General features: G+C 36.2%; 1 protein-coding gene across 6 annotated transcripts; it reads right to left on the minus strand.

The window, feature by feature from the left end:
* Positions 1 to 384: 384 nt before the first annotated feature.
* LOC135085376 (uncharacterized) lies at positions 385 to 18,677 on the minus strand. Of its 6 annotated transcripts, none has more exons than XM_063980159.1 (8): positions 18,471 to 18,677; positions 15,958 to 16,247; positions 12,782 to 13,044; positions 12,054 to 12,701; positions 11,184 to 11,756; positions 8,246 to 8,863; positions 6,417 to 6,896; positions 385 to 3,872 (listed from the first exon to the last, which is right to left on the minus strand). In XM_063980159.1, the coding sequence occupies exons 1-8, from the start codon at positions 18,554 to 18,556 to the stop codon at positions 3,696 to 3,698; spliced, it is 3,135 nt and encodes a 1,044-aa protein (XP_063836229.1). In that variant the 5' UTR covers positions 18,557 to 18,677; the 3' UTR covers positions 385 to 3,695. The 6 variants fall into 6 exon arrangements, with proteins under 6 accessions (XP_063836229.1, XP_063836232.1, XP_063836230.1 ...); XM_063980162.1 differs by lacking the exon at positions 18,471 to 18,677 and adding an exon at positions 17,986 to 18,109; XM_063980160.1 differs by lacking the exon at positions 18,471 to 18,677 and adding an exon at positions 17,827 to 17,978.
* Between the last annotated feature and the right edge of the window lie 467 nt (positions 18,678 to 19,144).

Here is a 19,144-nt window from a genome sequence, read left to right on the forward strand (position 1 = left end):
GTTCAGTTGGTCCAGTCGTAGTCGTTGAACTCACAGTAGAGTTGAATGACTCATGGGCGAGCGCGGGTTGCGGTTCGGGGCGTGGGGGCAGCGCTTGAGCGTGTGTGCGCGCGCTGATGTTCATTTCTTATTGTAAAGACAAAAGCCTTATTGTGACGAAAATACTCAAAATTTTAATAAGGTTTCTTAGAAAAAAAAATTTTAAACAACGAGTTGAAATTGATAATGTAAAAATCTTGAAAAAAATATTCTGACTTTGACCTTCAATATCTCCTAAACCACAAGTTTCCCAGGTATGGTCCCAAAGAAAAAAATGATTCCCATGATGTGGAGAATAAGTAGTCTTCGGCTTCGGGATAGGTTTTTTTACACCCGTTATATAAGTAAGAGTAACTTAAATTAACAAAAAAAAGATGAAGTTATAATCTAAATAGATAAGTTTAATTACATACTACCTATGCTCTAAACTTAAATAACTATCACAAAAATACTTAAACTTAAATTAATAATAAAATATCTAAATAAAAACATTATCGAGCGTTAAATTATAATTTTTGTCGCCGCTTACAGACTCTGGACACTTAAATTAATTATTTAACTTAATTCTAATTAAAATTAAATGACAAAAGACATTGTCTTTTTAATTGGATATTTGACACCATTTCTAAAGAACAAAATTCAGAGGTGGATTTGTGTAAAGCAATCGTAATCATTTGACAGTCCATAACGTACGAAAAAGTCAGTTAAACAAAGCGTTTGACCGAATAATAATTGTACGTTATGAACTGTCAAATGAAACAATCGTTATCATTTGACAGTTCACACAACAATTCCACATCTTAGAAACTAAATTAGCTTACAATCATAATTATGTAAATCGAAAATTCTAGATGTTTAGAAATTAATAACTTACTCAATTAGTTTCCTTATGCGGTCACCAGTTGGCGCCACTGGCGAGTGACAGGACCTTACTCAACAGTGGCGCCAATTGGTGAAAGCAAATGCTATACTCCTGGCGCTTCAGCGGTCGCCAGTTGGCGCCAGTCTTAGCCACAAGCAAGTGACAGGACCATACTCCACAGTGGCGCCAATTGGTGATTGCAAATGCTATACTCCTGGCGCTTCAGCGGTCACCAGTTGGCGCCAGTCTTAGCCACAAGCAAGTGACAGGACCATACTCCACAGTGGCGCCAACTGGCGATTTCAAATGCTAGTCCTAGTGCTTCATCGGTCACCAGTTGGCGCCACTCTTAGCCACAAGCAAGTTGTTTAAATAAACAACTTGAAAAAATGAACTTTTCAAATAAAAAAATCATTGATTGGTGTCAAATACCATGGAATGTACTCATATTTATCACACGAAATAAATCGATTCTACAATCTCAAATTCTAATCTCAATCACAAAATCTTACAAACCAGTACAAAATAGCACTCTTTTATTTTAAGGCACAAACGAAAATAATTACTTATTAATTAAGGAAACACTACAAAAGTATCAATGGAAGACTTAAATCTATGAGTCTTTTTAATTACGTTTAAAATAGCTTAGAATTTAATACTGATGATTATAGGTCTAAGAGTAGGCGCACACCGTTGATTTTTCGTCGGCCGATAGTTTAGTCGGGCAGTTGATCAGTATGGGCATGTATGGGAGTGCGCACACTACGCCGATTCGATTTGGCTGATTCTTCATACAAATTAAAATCGGGCACAACTATCGGAAAACTAAAAATCAACGGTGTGCGCCTACTCTAACACTTAACTCAGTGCCCGAGGTATGGAAGCGGCACGGGAGGGTCATTTTGTGACGGTCAAACGTCAGTAAGACTTCAAGATTTGTATCAGAGTAAATACAAATGTGTAGGTCATCTTCATAGAAACGCACCGAGCGCGGTGTGTATGTGAGCGCGCCAATATACGTATGCGGCGCGCACGCACACACTGACAAAATTCGGCGCAACACGAACACCCCGCTAATCACAGCAAAATTTTGTCAGTGTGTGCGTGCGCGCCGCATACGTGTTGGCGCGCTCACATACAAACCGCGCTCGGTGCGTTTCTATGAAGATGACCTACTCATTTGTATTTACTCTGTTTGTATGCTCTTAATATGTCAATGCCACCCCTCCCGTGCCACTCCCATTAGTCAGTGACTGACTTAAGCGCCTAGACCTATAATCTATCTAGAGAACCAGTTTAAAAAATATCTTAACCAGTATGGAAAAGCTACAGTATATGCGTACACTAAGAAAAACATACTTATCCTACATAATGTGTTACTTATTTTTTACGAAAGGTAATTATTTGGTAACTTAATGACATTTCAAAATTTTCAACCCGTTTTGAAAAAGAGGTTAAATTATCTCAACCTCTTTTTGAAAAAGGCGTTGAATTATTTCAACCTCTTTTTGAAAAAGGAGTTGAATTATTTCAACCTCTTTTTGAAAAAGGCGTTGAATTACTTCAACCTCTTTTTGAAAAAGGAGTTGAATCATTTCAACCTCTTTTTGAAAAAGGCGTTGAATTACTTCAAACTCTATTTGAAAAAGGAGTTGAATTATTTCAACCTCTTTTTTGAGTTGATTTGAGCAAGGTGTTCAATTGAGAGCCTTGTTAAAAATTGGGGGACGAATCAAATAAAATTCAACCCATTTTAAAACTGGGGTTGAAACAATCACGGGACTATGAAAACTAAAATTGTTACAATATTAGAAAAAAAGCATGAATACTAATACCAAAATACGATAATAATTAATATTGACATGACTATAATATTTTTTGGAAATCACAATAGTCAACTTCACTTAAATTATCTTATATTTAAATAATTGAGCATTTTTAATGCTTATCATTTTCGAACTAGACTTGTTTGTATTTGGCTCATAAAATGGCTTCTAAGTAACTTAAAATAACAAATCCAAATATTTTATGGCCTACAGTATCAATTTTCAATGTTACCGATTTTTTAAAAAACATTCATTTAGTTAACCCTTTAGGGTTTTAATGGCACAAAAATATTTTTAGAAAAAATCAACAATACTCATTTTTTTGAGTCAACTAAAAACTAAAAATATTTTATAAAATAAAATTTAGCCTAGGCATAAGTATCAATTTCTGAGGAAAAATCATTTTGAATAAACGTTTTTTTTAAATGATTTGACACATTTTAACATAAAAGTAGGTATCTCTGATACATCTTATAACAAAAAAAAATATTTCAATTTAAAATCAAATCTGAAAATTTTTGAAAAAATTAATACCTTTAAAATCACTACAGCTCTTTAATTATACTCTATAAGAGAGCTATTATATAGGGAGAGCAATATTATCACAATATTTTACATACAGGGTGTTAGCATATTTCTTAGGGTAAAATTTAACACTTTTTTATATGGCGTATTTATGGCACACTAGTTTCAGATTTTCATTTATTTATTGCAGTGTAAAAACTTATTTTTTATAAAGTCTAAACACACAGTGGAATTTAATGTCAGTTTGATGATTCTGCATTTTTGGGTTAATGTTATTAGAAAAATGTTTGGCTATGGCCACCACAGGCCCATAACCATGCCAACACCCTGTATTCATTGACGTTTCCATTTTTTTAATTTTACCAAAACTTCTAAACACAAACTAGACACCCTGTATATTTTTTAAGTTAAAAAAAATCTCAAAAACCTCTTAGACGTCAATTTTAAAGCTGCAATACGTCATCATCACAATCCGTATAGGCGTTGGTTGTCGAACTGACAGCTCTGATGGTGTCATAGTTCTTCTTGTGTTTCTTACCCTCAATATGTTGTGTTGCGACTGGTTTTTTGTTGGCGACATCTGTGTTGCAAATGACGCAGTGGAGAGTGGTGTCGTCAATCTGAAAACAGATAATTATATCTATAAAAGCGAAAGGTCACTGACTGACTCACTCAGTCATCTCGAAATCTCAGAAACTACAAGTGCTAGGAGTCTCAAATTTTGCATGGGGGTTCCTTTTAGAACGTAGGTGCTCACTAAGACGGGATTTTGCAAAATTTCGACCCCTAAGGGGGTAAAACGGGATCCACGCGTGGGCTTTACCTATAAACCAATACCTCATACCTATAGTTGGACTTAATTTTTTTGCAAAAGATACGATAAAAAACAAACCCTAACTGCGTAAAAATGAACTAAAAAGATAAAAACAAGACAAGTGTTCACAAATGAAGTCGGAGGCATCAATGACTAATTCTTTTGTTGGTGATATACAGGATGGCCAAAACAGTGAGGTCTAAAAGAAAAATTTAGATCCCTTACATCCAGGTGTACCTAAATCACTCCCATGTATATGATACGATTGTGCTTAGTTTAGGAGATAGAGTTAATTTTGTGATATTTTCAAATTTTGTGACCTAGTAGGCTTTAAACATTTTTATCTTTTTTTTGGGTTGACTTTTTTCAGATTTCTTTTTTTCGACAGATTTGTTATTAATTGCAGATGTTTGAAAAAAATAATCACCATCCTATCTTTGATTCAAGATACAAAAGTTTTGCTAGAAACATTAAAATTATGCTTTCATCAGAACACTATGAAATTTTCAACTTAAAAGTTTAAGTAAAAAAAAGAACTTCCATAGGTCCAAAACCATTTTAAAAACTGCGCCGTTTCCTGAACATTCATAATAATACAAAAAAACATGTACTTAATGGGCCACTATTTCCTGTAATCGGTCCACTAAAGTAGTAAGTCGGAGATTCCGTTACATGTTTTTGACTTTCTAAGAGTGAATTAATATTGGGAATCCTCTAAGTTTACATTACGTAGAACAGATTTAGAGCAGTAATTGGACAGAACATGTTTTTATTCTCAACGAGGAAGCTCTTGCCCTTCATCACACCTGGTGGAAACTGATGATTAGGTTGAAGGTGGAAGGGAACTTCAACTACTAAGGAACTATGGCTTTCTACCTCCAAATTCCGGAACACATTGTTATTTTAAGTAAGTTTTAATGAACATAAACCAAATATCCCTCCTCCTTCTACTCACTGTAGTAGGTATTTCAAGGGTAATAGTAAAATGTAACAACTGCCTCTGTCTTCAAGTGGTAAGAGGTAAGCTTCAGAGGTCCCGGGTTTGATTCCCAGTGGAGGTGAAATTTTCTGCTCGGTTTGGTTGGTGGTAGGGTTTGATCTAAGTCTGCCTGGCTAGCAACTCTATTTTCTAAGTCTGTCACGATAAAAATAATGTTAATAGCATTACTGTATTCCGGCATTTGGAGGTAGGAAGCCATAGTTCCTTAGTAGTTGAAGTTCCCTTCCACCTTCAGCCTAATCATCAGTTTCCACCAGGTGTGTTGAAGGGCAAGAGCTTCCTCGTTGAGAATAAAAACATGTTCTGTCCAGTTACTGCTCTAAATCTGTTCTACGTAATGTAAACTTAGAGGATTCCCAATATTAATTCACTCTAAGAAAGTCAAAAACATGTAACAGAATCTCCGACTTACCACTTTAGTGGACCGATTACAGGAAATAGTGGCCCATTAAGTACATGTTTTTTTGTATTATTATGAATGTTCAGGAAACGGCACAGTTTTTAAAATGGTTTTGGACCTATGGAAGTTCTTTTTTTTACTTAAACTTTTAAGTTGAAAATTTGATAGTATTCTGATAAAAGCATAAATTTAATGTTTCTAGCAAAACTTTTGTATCTTGAATCAAAGATAGGAAGGTGATTATTTTTTTCAAACATCTGCAATTAATAAAAAATCTGTCGAAAAAAAGAAATATGAAAAAAGTCAACCCAAAAAAAAGATAAAAATGTTTAAAGCCTACTAGGTCATAAAATTTTAAAATATCACAAAATTAACTCTAACTCCTAAACTAAGCACAATCGTATTACATACATGGGGGTGATTTAGGTACACCTTGATGTAAGGAATCTAAATTTTTCTTTTAGACCTCACTGTTTTGGCCACCCTGTATAATTATTATAGAATTATGTAATTATAGTATAGGTAAAGGCAACAGATTGAATTAATCCTTCAGTTAACTTATCAAGAAATACTTTTTCAAATTGACAAGGGATAAAGCGCGCCAAAGCTCAAAATAGGAGGCAGGTGACGTCAAGGCGTGGGTAAGTGTAGCACTTTGTGACATCACACGGAACTTCAACGCATCATTACTTTGTAATTATTACTTGTTTTATTGACAAATAAAAATATACGTGTCCAATGTTTTTTTTATAATATAATTCACGGACTAAGTTTTTTAGGACTAGGCTATTATCACATCAGATATCATTAAAATCAGTCCAGCCTGTCTCAATTTAAAGTTATAAGAGTTGTATAGATGTTATCATAGACAAAACAAACGTAATACAGATTTCGGCAAGTTTACTAATGTCTCTAAAAAATATTTTATTCCTGGCAACACCGAAACTCACCTCTCTCAGCAGATCCGATAAATACTCCCTCTTAAAAACTTTACACGACAGAAAATCTTTATGAACTTGACTGTTGACGTGATTGGCCAAATCTCCTTCAGCAAACTCCATCTGACATAACTGACATTTCAAACCATTTTGTGCAGCGGCAACACCGTTCCAATTGTCAAAGTTTAACTTCAGAACGTCACCGTTAACGATGATAATTTTCATTTTCTTTTCTATGGTAGTCTCTTCTTCGAATTTGACTTTGAATAGCACTTTAATCTTTGGTTCTTTTTCATTGAGGTATATAGTTTCTTTCTGTGTGTTGCCAACGTACATTCTCATGCCCGAATTTAGGTCGTTTCTTCTCATTTTTTTCGTTATTTTATTCTGTAACGCCACGAGTTCCACGTGAGGTTGCCATTTCATGTGGATTTTTAGGCAATCCCTTGTTATTATTACGTTACATACACCGCAGTGGTACTTTAGGAAGATCTGAAAAAAAAATTGGAGGATTTGAACTTATAGGCATTTTCATTAGTCGATAACTCGTTCGGTATACAGCATACGGGGACTCCCCGCATGCGAGATAACGACCAATGAAAGTTGCAAGTCGATACGCGTTCGGTACAACGCCTGCGGGGATTCCCCGCATGCATTATACCGACCGTGCTATCGACCAATGAAATTCATCATTCAGATTTTCTGACGCGCCATGCCTGTTTCTATTTTTTAGTAAACTTCGCATCCAGATTGAGGGCCCTGTGGCACGCGTTCGAGAAATCTCTCGCACTCCGCATGCGGACCCTATCGACTAGTGAAATTGCGCCATTATGCAACTCAGTCAGTGCCTGAGGAATGGGAGCGGCAGGGAAGGAACATAATGAGGGCTATCGTTTTTATACTTAACAGTTGGCACCCCTGGCGATTGACAGGACCTTACTCTACAGTGGCGCCATCTTGATGAGTGCAAATGCGATAATCCTCCTACCACTTTAGCGCTCACAAGTTGGCGCCACTGTCTTCGCGACTAGCAAGTGACAGGACCTTACTCTACAGTGGCGCCAACTGGTGAGCGCTAAAACGATAGCCCTCATTATGTTTTTGTTGATGTTATACGTCAGCGAGACTTCAGATTTGTATGCTCTGTGACGTCATAATATGTCAATGCCACCCCTCCCGTGGCGCTCCCATACCTCAGGCACTTACTGAGCCAAGCACCAGACCAATAGTGTCGAAAAATTAACCAGTTGGCGCCATTGGATAGTAAGGTCCTGAAACTTGCTTGTGGCGACAGTGGCGCCAACTGAAGCTGAAGTGGAAAGCGCTACACCTATCTACAGGATGTTAGGTAAATGGGTATATGAGCCGACACTAGCCCATGTTAACATATGCATATGCGTAGTATGGTGAAGTCAGAAATTTGATATCATCATTTTTTTTATACAAAATAAATTATATAAAATCCGATTTGTATGAATATTAAAATAATTAAAATGAAGATATCAATTTTCTGACTTCACCATGACCATACCATTTATATGCCCATGTTAACATGGGCTAGTGTCGGCTCATATACCCATTTACCTAACACCCTGTATACTAATATTATAAAGCTGAATAGTTTGTTTGTTTGTTTGTTTACTTGAACGCGCTAATCTCAGGAACTACCGGTCCGATTTGAAAAATTCTTGTTAGATAGCCCATTTATTGAGGAAGGCTATAGGTTATATACCTACTTTACGCTACGAGTAATAGGTGCAGAGCAAAAATGAAAAATGTTGCGAAAACGGGTTTTCACGCGTACGAAGTTGCGGGCATAGCTAGTAAAAAGATATACCAACCTGTCTCAAGAGACCTCCTTCCATAACCAGAAAAGGGCATTTCTTCAAGCTGTCCATATGCGAACGACTATCAACGTGCGTTTTTAAATCATCCTCGCTTACATTTACAGAGCAAATAAAACAGTAAAAATCCTCACAGCCCGTGTAAACTAAACTGTTATAAGATAGCAAACTTATTCTAAAATATTTATTTCCCAGTTTGACATACACATAATCTTCTATGTCAAATACCGAGTCTACTGATTCATTTAAATCGACATCCGCTGTCATATCAGAGGCTAAAGATTCCAATTCATCTTTTACAGACTCCGTTGTTTCTATTTTCGTTATTTCCGTTTTCACTTTCGTTGCTTCTGTTTTCGCTTGCTTCGTTTCCATTTTGGCTTTCGTTATTTCTGTTTTCACTTCCTTTTCTTTGTCTGACGTTATTTTTTGTTCTGGCTCGTGTTTTTGGGGTTCTTTTGCGGGACCAGCGATCGGTGCGATTGCTGCCTGTTCTAGTTTTGGTGACAATGCTTTTTGAAGTAACCCTATATGCTGTAACTCATTTAGATGCGCGTATATATAACCTGCTGCTACCGGTAAGTTGCATATAGCACAGTGTAGTGCTTCACGGATCTGCAATTTGAAAAATAACGATAGAAACATAAATAGCGATACAGTAAACAGTGACAAAAATTAAACCATATATTATGACGATTTGTAAGAACTATTTATTAGTCTAAACAAATAAAGAAATTTTGACTTTGACTTTGACTTTGAACCCATAATAAAGACAAAACACAGAGAAATGAAACAAAAGGCATAAAAGCGTTTTATAGTTTTACAATCGAAATCAAAAGCAGTGAGAAATAGCGAAAAATCATGGAAATCTCAAAACAGATTTTATAAAAACTGAAACTGATCTTTATTGTTTTTATTTTTGTAATATTTGGAAAAAATACTGAAAATCCAGTCAAACCCCTAAAGCTAATTTAAACAGCAGGCGTACGCCAAGCGTACAATGCTGTATGTGTTGACAGTGACGCTAACAGACGACGGGTACAACTATAAAACTAACTACCCTCGAAACGAATAGTCTGATGCCGACACCGCGCCAGTAGACCATATCACCAAATTCACCAACATTCCGATTTAAAAAAAAAGATTAATAGTAATTTGTTATTGCACACAAATTACTAATACTCCCGTTAGCCCCTCATAGTAAGCTAAATAATGTCACGAGTGAGCTCACCACAATAGTCGAACGGCGGCGGCGGGGACCGAACCCGCGTTCCCCGGATAACGAGTCGGCCAGTCCGACCCCTTCGCCGTATGGCTATCGTGGCTTCATCATGTACCGATAACATTCAAACATAAGCGGAAAAATGGTGGGGCGCGTCTGATGAAACGATCTATAGAACCCGTTGAATTAGAAATATAAAAAGCGTACGTTTATTAGGAAGGGGCCGTTCAAGTATTACGTAAGCAGATTTCTTACCATTTTTTACCCCCCCGCCCCCTTGTCATCAAAAGTAAGCAAAGCACTTACCCCCTCCCCCTATGCTTACGTAAACATTTTTAGTTATAAATGTTTTTTATATTGTCATTTTTAAAATAGGAAAATTCATGAAAATATTAGATTTAACTGATACACAGAGTATTGGACAAAAAAATATAATCAGAAATAAAGAACATAACAAACATAATTGCATCAATTACCTATGCATCAACATAAACACAAATGATAACTTTCAATGCTTACCTACAATACGTTTAGTATCCAAACAAAACACGCGCGCGGGAGGCCGGCCTCGCGTATAATAATATACGGACTACGACTCTCAAATTTCAATGGGCAGTGTCGGCACGAGAGTTAACTATTAGACAAGTGAATAGCGCACGGTAATTTCCCTAATGTGCGGTAATTCCCCTAATCAGTTCTCATATGCCTACGCATATGTATTATTTGCGGGAATCCCCGAAAAAACGTAAATAACTAACGATGACGTAATCGTCATCTAGACCCCCCTACCCCCCATGTCATCCAAAATAAGCAAAACAGAGACCCCCCCACCCCCCCTTGGTGCTTACGTAATACTTGAACGGCCCCGACAAACAATATTTGGGTGTTGTGATGTTGACATCAAACATCAATGGTGATCGCTTACCGACTGATCTGCGAGTCCGTTTGTCTCCTCTTCTATATAAAAACATTTATATTATTTAGCTATATTACATTTTTAAGTAGCCTAATATTTCTTGATAATCAAAACAAAGAAATAAACAGGTATTTAATAAATAGATCGTTAAATATTAAAAAAACTGTGTTTGTAAATTTTTACAATGTTTTGTATCACAAATTAAAACATTTTGTCCCTCACAGGAGTCAAACGTGAACCACAGCTGAGTTACTGGATTTTGTGAAAAACAAAGGCAGTCAGAATTATTTAAAAAACATATAATGCAGTTTTATTTTTATCAAGTTCAAGCCCGAGATTTCCGTTTTTCGCTATTTCTTACTTAAAAATATTAAGGTTATTAATTTCATAATTCAGTCTTGTTTATAAGTGCGAGTTATATCTCATATCGAATCATGAAGTACCACTTCATTAATCCCCGTTATATTAGGATTTTATTTTTAAAGTAATGGGGATTAATTAACTTTTTAGTTCATTATTCCCCATTATAAGCTCCAATTTGGCGTTAACGGGGAATAGTGAACAAAAAGTTCGCTAATCCCCGTTGACAATCCCCGTCAACGGGGATTAGCGAACTTTTTGTTCTTGGTAATAGTGGAATAAGCCTCTTTTCGAGGTTGTCAGAAAAGGGGATTATGAGAAAAATATGCGAACATCAGGCCTCCCCAACCCGTCTGGCCAGCGTGGGGAGTGTAGGCCAAATTCTCCACAAAAAAGGCAATTTTATTAGTAAATTAAAGAAACAAAGTAATACTTACAGCTCTTATTAAATTATAATTAAATGGTACTATAAAAGGAGTTCTTGTTAACTGCTGAATGTGTGATACGCTATAAATGTGCTGCACTACGATGTCTGCTGTACATATAAAGTTACATAGCCCACAGTAAAAATCCTGAGGGCGCTTGCAAATCACATGATACGATAGAAGAGGTATAGAAATTTTGTAGCCAAACATGTTCAAAAATATATCCTGAGTTAACATATCTTTAAATATCGGATTATTCCATTGCATCCTGTTCGGAGCGTTGTTTTCTTTATTATCGTTAAATGTGATCGCTTTCGCATCGTTAAGTTTATCGTTAAATCCGTTTCCATTTGGTTTATTGTCGTTAATGTTGTTAACTGTACCTCCATTCGAATTATTTTCGTTAACACTGTTTGCAACGGGAACATTTTTAAGTTTATCAGCGTCATCGTTAATTTGGCTATCGTTATTATTGTTTTTGGCGTTTTTGTTGAATTTAGAATGTCGTTTTTCGATGTGGTCTTTCGTGTCATTGATTAGAAGCAAGTTGTTGCAATGACCGCAATGGTAAAACTTATCGTCTATCTGTAATTAAAAATAATTCACATTTTGGATCAAAATTATAATGTTTTAAACAAGCAATTAGGTCATGCTTATTGTCAAGTTAAAAATGAGACATGCATTACTCAAAGGCAGAATTACCAATTTTATTTAAAATGTTATTCTCATGGTCCCTTAGCATGCATTTATTATAAACTGAAATTGGCTATGAAACATTGTACATATTCAAAAACCATACTAATAATAATACTACAAACATGCTAAATACTAAGTTAGAAACTGAATCTACTAACAAACTTGAAAATTAAACCAGTAACTCACCTCTCTGATGAGATAATCACCAAAATGAGTTAAAACTTTACAGTTTTCCAGTTTAATCAAATGATTAGCGTCGTAACAATGTTCTGCCTTACTTCTAATATGGATATATTCTCGACACACCATACAATACAACCTATTTACTTTAGGACTTATAAGCATATGCCACGAGTCGAATTTAACTTTGACCTTTTTATCGCCTATTTTAGTTTCTAAAAACGTAGGCATATTGTAAACTTTAGGTTTTTTGAGCGCTGTAGCGTAAGAATTGCCGGTTTGAGCGTCTTCGTGTGGCGTATCCCAAAAAATATCCAATTCATCGTTGCTGTAATCATATTCTGAATCTCCCTCATATTCCTCGCTGGTGTTACTGTTTTTCCTATAAATCTTCATAGCTGCCGCGTAATTACTTTTACCGTTATTGAAGCTATCGTTAATCCTGTTTCCATGTTTGAAATGGTAACAATCGTTGTTCTTATTTCTATCGTTATCCGAGTTTTCACCGTTAACCCCACAGTCTATTTCTATATCAGTGACTTTATTTACAGCAGACAGAAGGTTCCCTTCGTGTGATTTTGAAGAATGGTGATCGTTGTTTTCGTTTAGATAGAAAGCCTCGTTACAAACCGCGCAGTGATAAATTTCTCGTATCTATTAAATGAAAAAAAACAAAATCAGAATCGTTAAAACAAAATAAACAAACTAAAGCATGCAAAAAAAACAAAAATTACTTTTCTAGTTATACTGAGTTCAAATCTGGCCAACGGTTTGTACATGCTCAACTGATTTTGATGCGGTTCGCTCTTTATGTGGTGACCTGTTGAATGCTTATCTGTATACATATCGCAGGCCACACATTTTACCAAAACTGCGTCTACAGGTGTTAATGTATTCCACTGTTCATATGTGAGGTAGACATTGGAATTTATTACATAACCGTGTGATATCTCTTGAACCACTATGGGTAATTCTTCATCGAACAGTGGTTTATTGTCTGAAAGTTGTATTAACATTAATTAATAACATTAAAGTAATGTCATTACTCATTACTACTAACTGCGCACCTGGCAGCAGTGACGTCACATCGACGCCCTGTAGCCTTATTGACGTAACAAAACTTCAACGACAACAAATCGCTGAGTTGCGATCCTATCGAGTAATCGTTCTATCGAAATGACCCTTGTGAATATGGATTTAGAACTGTTTTTCAATGGGACGACGTAACAAAACTTCAACGACAACAAATCGCTGAGTTGCGATCCTATCGAGTAATCGTTCTATCGAAATGACCCTTGTGAATACGGATTTAGAACTGTTTTTCAATGGGACGACGTAACAAAACTTCAACGACAACAAATCGCTGAGTCGCGATTCTATCGAGTAATCGTTCTATCGAAATGACCCTTGTGAATACGGATTTAGAACTGTTTATCAATGGGACAACTTCTGAACGTCAGCGAGATCTTGACTGTCAAAATACGTGAATTAGGCCACTGGTACGGACGGGGTAAACGCGGGGAGGCATGCGGGAGGGAGAGTCGCATTCAGTTGTACTGACATTGTGGTGGTTGGAATGAGAATAGGTCCAGAGCCCCGATTACGGTAACTTTTAACGTTTCCAATCCAGACGCGCTTCATCGATTCTCCGATACGATTGGTCAAAACAGCTGACGTACGCTGTTGAACGACCAATCGTATCGCAGAATCGAGAAGCATGTCTGGATTGGAAACGTTAAAAGTTACCGTGATCGGGGCTCAGGCTTGTTCACTTGATATACTTCTTCTAAACAAAACGCGACTCTTCCATAGATTTTGTATGTATGAGTACTATGACGTCAAAGTTCACGAACTCGAATGATAATTTACTAATTTTAAACCTACTAAAATAGAATCCTGGGTCGATTTTGACAAACATTAAAACTGCATTAAACATTTTTGATAAGATTTCTTCAAATAAATATATAATTTGTCTAAAATAGTGTACTTGTGCCTCGTTGGTTAATAAGTAAATACACAGTAATATCTATCAACTATTAACGTAATATTTACAAAATGATAACAATTTCTATTGTGACCATAATGAGGATCAGTACTGTTGTAGAAAATTCAATAAAACTAGTATCTACGTTAATCTTTAAGACATAAGAAAGATATATCTTTTTGAATTATCCAAATCGGACCATTACTTACGAAGATATTAAGTAATAAACATAGGCCGTTTTTGCCGCTAAAAGTCAACGTACGCAAGGCCGCGTGACGTCATTATATCCGAATCGAGCGCAGCCGGCGTACTAATGGGATGGAAAATATATTTTTCCGGCTAAACTATCAGTTTTAGAAAAATCCTTTTAATAACATTTATTCTTCAAAATAAAGTAACCTATCGACCAGTAATTTTTAAAAATAAAAATTGTGAAAAATAAGTATTGCTATGTCCAAAAACCACATTTTTATAGGATTCGATGCAATGCGGAGACGCGGTTGGGGTGAGTGTAACTTAATGATTGTTTGTATTGAACATAATAATACTTAATATGATGCTAATACCCAGTTTCTGGCCTGGGGGGGGGGGGGGGGGATAAGTCATACCCAGCTTATAGCCTGGGGGGAGGGGCAAGCCTTACCCAGCTTCTGGCCTTGGTGGGAGGGGGGAGAGGCAAGTCATACCCAGTTTCTGGCCTGGGGGGGGGGGGGGGGTAAGTAATACCCAGCTTCCGGCCGAGGGGGAGTCATACCTAGCTTATGCTTATGGACTGGGGGAAGGGGCTAGCCTTACCCAGCTTCTGGCTTGGGGAGAGGGGGGGGGGGGAGGGGTCAAGTCATAACCAGTTTCTAGGGCTGGGGGGAGGGGCTAGCCTTACCCAGCTTATGGCCTGGGGGAGGGGGGGGGGGTCAAGTCATACCCAGTTTCTGGCATTTCTGGCATGGGGGGCGTGTCATATCCAGCTTCTGGCCGAAGGGGAGTCATATCCAGCTTATGCTTATGGCCTGGGGGTAGGGGCAAGCCTTACCTAGCTTCTGGCCTGGGGGGAGGGGGAGGGGTCAAGTCATACCCAGTTTCGGGCCGGGGGGGGGGGGGTAAATCATACCCAACTTCTGGCCGAAGGGGAAGTCATGCCCAGTTTATGACCTGGGGAGAGGAGAGGGGCGGGGTAGTTATACCCAGCTTCTAGGCTAAGATAAGATTAAATAGATTTCCAGCACGGAGCGGCTGTCCTTCCTGCAGCAGCTGGCCCGCCCATGGGAACGGCGAATAGATAGGTAGGTGCGTAGGTTTAACTCAGAAAAACTAAATAACAGGTAGGTATTAATTAAGTGTACATCGAAATGATTTTCATAGCAATGTCAAATTGTTAGAAGTTATACCTTATTGTTAGAAGTAAATAAATTAATACTTATACATTTTTATATTTTACTTTGAAGAAGATATGACTCTAACAACACTTATGTACACTTTATTTGAATAAATCGCCAAATATACCACCGCGGAGACCCCAATCGCGTCTCTGCGTGCCATTGAATCGTATGAGCGTATGGATTTTTTGCGTTATTTTTCACAATTTCCATTTTTAAAAATTACCTATCGATAGCTTACTTTATTCTGATGAATAAATGTCATTACAAGTTTTTCTCTAAAACTGATAATTTGGCTAGAAAAAAATATTTTCTATCCACGCAGTACGCCGGCAGCGTTCGGATCGGATATAATGACGTCATCGTCCCCGCGCCGGGCGGTCAGTGAACTTTTTTAGTAATTTGGCCATAACTTCGTCAATTTTTGTCGTAGAACAAAAATTTTTGCACTGTGTATTAAGGATTTCTTAGCCCTATAAATCTGCATTCACAGCTAAAAATCGAAATGATCCTCATTAACAACAAAAGTCCCACAGAAGAATTTGTTACTTACCTACTAAGTCTGGTGAATCACAGTACATTATCTGAGTATCCGTATCCGAATCAAGCATATCCGCTGAAAACAGCTCTCTATTTGCTAAATTTGACAGTCGTTCAGCGTGAAGACTGAACTCTATGTACTCATCGCTTGTCCGCTCCTCATCGTAGAAAGTACGATTGTTGATTGAGTACGCTGTTGGTTTGGTAGGAGTGTTCGGTTGTGACTTGCTCTTTAGAACGGACATATCCATGTATATCGGAGGTTCTTTATTGGATTCTTCGTGTTCGTTGTCAGCCATTTTTCTGTAATGGAGATTAATTTAAAGTTTTACTGCTAAAAATTATTAACTGACGTTTCCTGAGTTTATTTTAAGCGTTCTGTTAAATATAATAAAGGTACAAATTGCCAGAGATTATTTTGTAATTAATAAGCAAAGGGACAAATTATAATGAGTCAATATGTTGTCAAATAATAAAATTCTGTATATTGAGTTATATCTAAAAACCTAAGGATTAGAAATATAGAACAGTTGAAGTGTATTTACAAACATTACTATGAGGTCTCACAGTGCGCGTGGACACAGGGTCACACACAAACCAATCTCAGAGCTCTATTTAACACTGTGCGTTTGATTTTCTGCTTTACTTAAGCAAACATTGTTTGTGAATATGGGTGTGTCTTTTTCTAAAGTAAAAACTTAAATACCAATATTCTTCAAAATTAGTTCAGCAGTTTAGGGTGAAAATGTAACAGGCAAGCAGACCGATTGACTTGATAATATGAAAGAATTATGTTGACAAAAACAATTAGACAAATCTACCAAGATAACTTTATTTCCAAAAAATCTATAAAAATAATAATAATTTAGTTTTCTGTGAGTTAGCTTTTGAAGCAGCACTTTTATACAAAGATTATAGATTTTCGTCAAAAAATTGACTTTTATATTAAATCAGGACCTATACATTATTATTGACATTTAATGTAGATATTACTTGAATTTTGACTGGACTAAAATTTTGTGAAATAATTTATAGTTGTTGCAATTCACAAAGGTGAGTGAGCTTTACATGTGTGGTGGCTCGCTACTGTTCGTTTTTCAAAAGTTTTGAAAGACATTACACAATCCTTGTGCATGTACACATACACAAACAAGTAAAGCTCACTTGCCTTCGTGAGTTGCAAGAACTATAATTCAATTGGAATTACAAATATTTTCCTACTAAACATGGCTAACTTGGAATTTAATGACACAAAATCCTCATGATGTAAGAATTAATAACTAATTTTATACCTATCAATATTGCACTACCACTGTTATTTGTTTGCAATGATTATTCTTTTTTCTGCTTGGAAATGGAGAACCCAGCAGGCAGCATAAAAAGTAAATGCCAAAAATATGTATTGGTAGATTTTCACAATATTCTGACTGCATGTGTCTTTTAAAGTGGTAATTTTTCATGAGAAAATTGAAATACATAATATATTGCACAGTAATTTTTTGTGATTGAAATTGGTGAAAATAAGGTTAGACAGTAGGCACATGACATTTCTTCGAAATAATTTTATTTTCGGAGTTTTGATGATTTTTGAAGATGTTTTCTTTCATAATGATAGTTGTGCCGGCAATATGCAGTTATTCTTAAAATAAATAGTAAGTTGTAGGACTTTTTACAATTGATGGATTTTTGTGAGCATTTTGCGATAGGTTTTAGTGATATTTTCAAGTAAGTACTCACACAAAATACCGCTGAAGGAACTATAATCTTTGCAAGGCGAAGTCAAGTTGTATTGGTGTAAAAATCCAATAAGAAAACACAGAACTGGTGTAACTAGTAATGTAAAATAATAATCTGTAATGGAAAACACTATTTTCAATACTACCTGCACAGCAAAAATTTCATTTTTAAAGTTTTTGCGAACTTGTATTTCTTTGTGTCAAAACCGGCTAAATTTTTTATCTCAAAAGTGACACAACGAATCTCCTTCAGCCATTCAGTAACAAACAAAAGAAATTATTTCAAGAAAAATATACGGACGTACCTATTCTATCACAAATACACCAATTAAGAACTTATCTGGCTGCTATTTCCAACACAAAAATAAATCTAAATAATTCAATGGCAAATAGCAAAACAAAAAATTAAGTTCTTTCCCCAACAATAGACAAAAGATAGAGGAGTGACAACACTAGGACATTTTTGCCAGTGGACTTTTTGAGGCGTTATTTGAGTTCAAAATGCACAAAAAGTTCTGTAAAAATATTGTAGAATGATTCCTTGGATGATTTTTATCGGTAATTGTTTAAATTCATAATAGGTAATTGTAATATGTCGGAGCTCGCTCTGTGAGCTCAATTACCCCAAGCCTTACCCCAAGCAGAATAATTATTTCATTGTTTTCGTATCTATTCACAAGTTTTGCTGTCAATAATTACAATGGTTCGCTTTATTATTCTAATGACTCATAAAATTTAATTTCTACAACTTTCAAGTCGACAGAAAAATCCAACACATTAACAGACTTACCTATTATCTTCTTCAGCTAATTCTATAATAAAGTAGAGAACTAGCAAAATAATCACCACACTTAAATATAATGTGAAGAAGACCATCTCGCTATAATCATTAGAATGAAAATTGAGAGTTGATTCAACTAATTTATCTTAAGACAATAAAACACTTTGATGAGGATTCCATAATGAACGAACTCTTCACAAAGTTCTGGGAGTCCGAGTTGTTATCAGTAAAAACTTTTTGTAAAAAGTGCTGTAGACTGACTTAAACATAAATCGGTAAATACCGGTGTCTATTTGTTTACCGGTATCCAATGATAACTTGTAAAAAGGGGAAAGTAATAAAATTGTATTGAGGCAAAGTTTTGTTTTTATTTCTTACTAGTTTTCCGCCTGCGGCTTCGCCCGTGTGGAATTTTTTCTGTCACAGAAAAACTTTATAGCGCGCGTCCCTGTTTCAAAAACCGGGATAAAAACTATTATTCCTTTTCCGGGACTCAAACTATCTCTATGCCTAATTTCATCCAAATCGGTTCCGTGGTTTAGGCGTGAAAGCAAGACAGACAGACAGAGTTACTTTCGCATTTATAATATTAGTATAGGTATTATACAGGGTGTTAGGTAAATGGGTATATGAGCCGACACTAGCCCATGTTAACATGGGCATATAAATGGTATGGTGAAGTC

The sequence above is a fragment of the Ostrinia nubilalis genome, chromosome 28, assembly GCF_963855985.1.
Source record: "Ostrinia nubilalis chromosome 28, ilOstNubi1.1, whole genome shotgun sequence".
Lineage (NCBI taxonomy): Eukaryota > Metazoa > Arthropoda > Insecta > Lepidoptera > Crambidae > Ostrinia > Ostrinia nubilalis.

What these genes read in the sequence shown, in the direction of transcription:
- LOC135085376 (XM_063980159.1), bottom strand. Translation starts at nt 18,556, where the DNA reads ATGGTCTTCTTCACATTATATTTAAGTGTGGTGATTATTTTGCTAGTT. An exon ending in GTGATTATCTCATCAGAGAG is followed by an intron (nt 11,757 to 12,053) that starts GTGAGTTACTGG and finishes TTTTAATTACAG; the next exon opens with ATAGACGATAAGTTTTACCA. An exon ending in TATCGGATCTGCTGAGAGAG is followed by an intron (nt 3,873 to 6,416) that starts GTGAGTTTCGGT and finishes ATCTGTTTTCAG; the next exon opens with ATTGACGACACCACTCTCCA.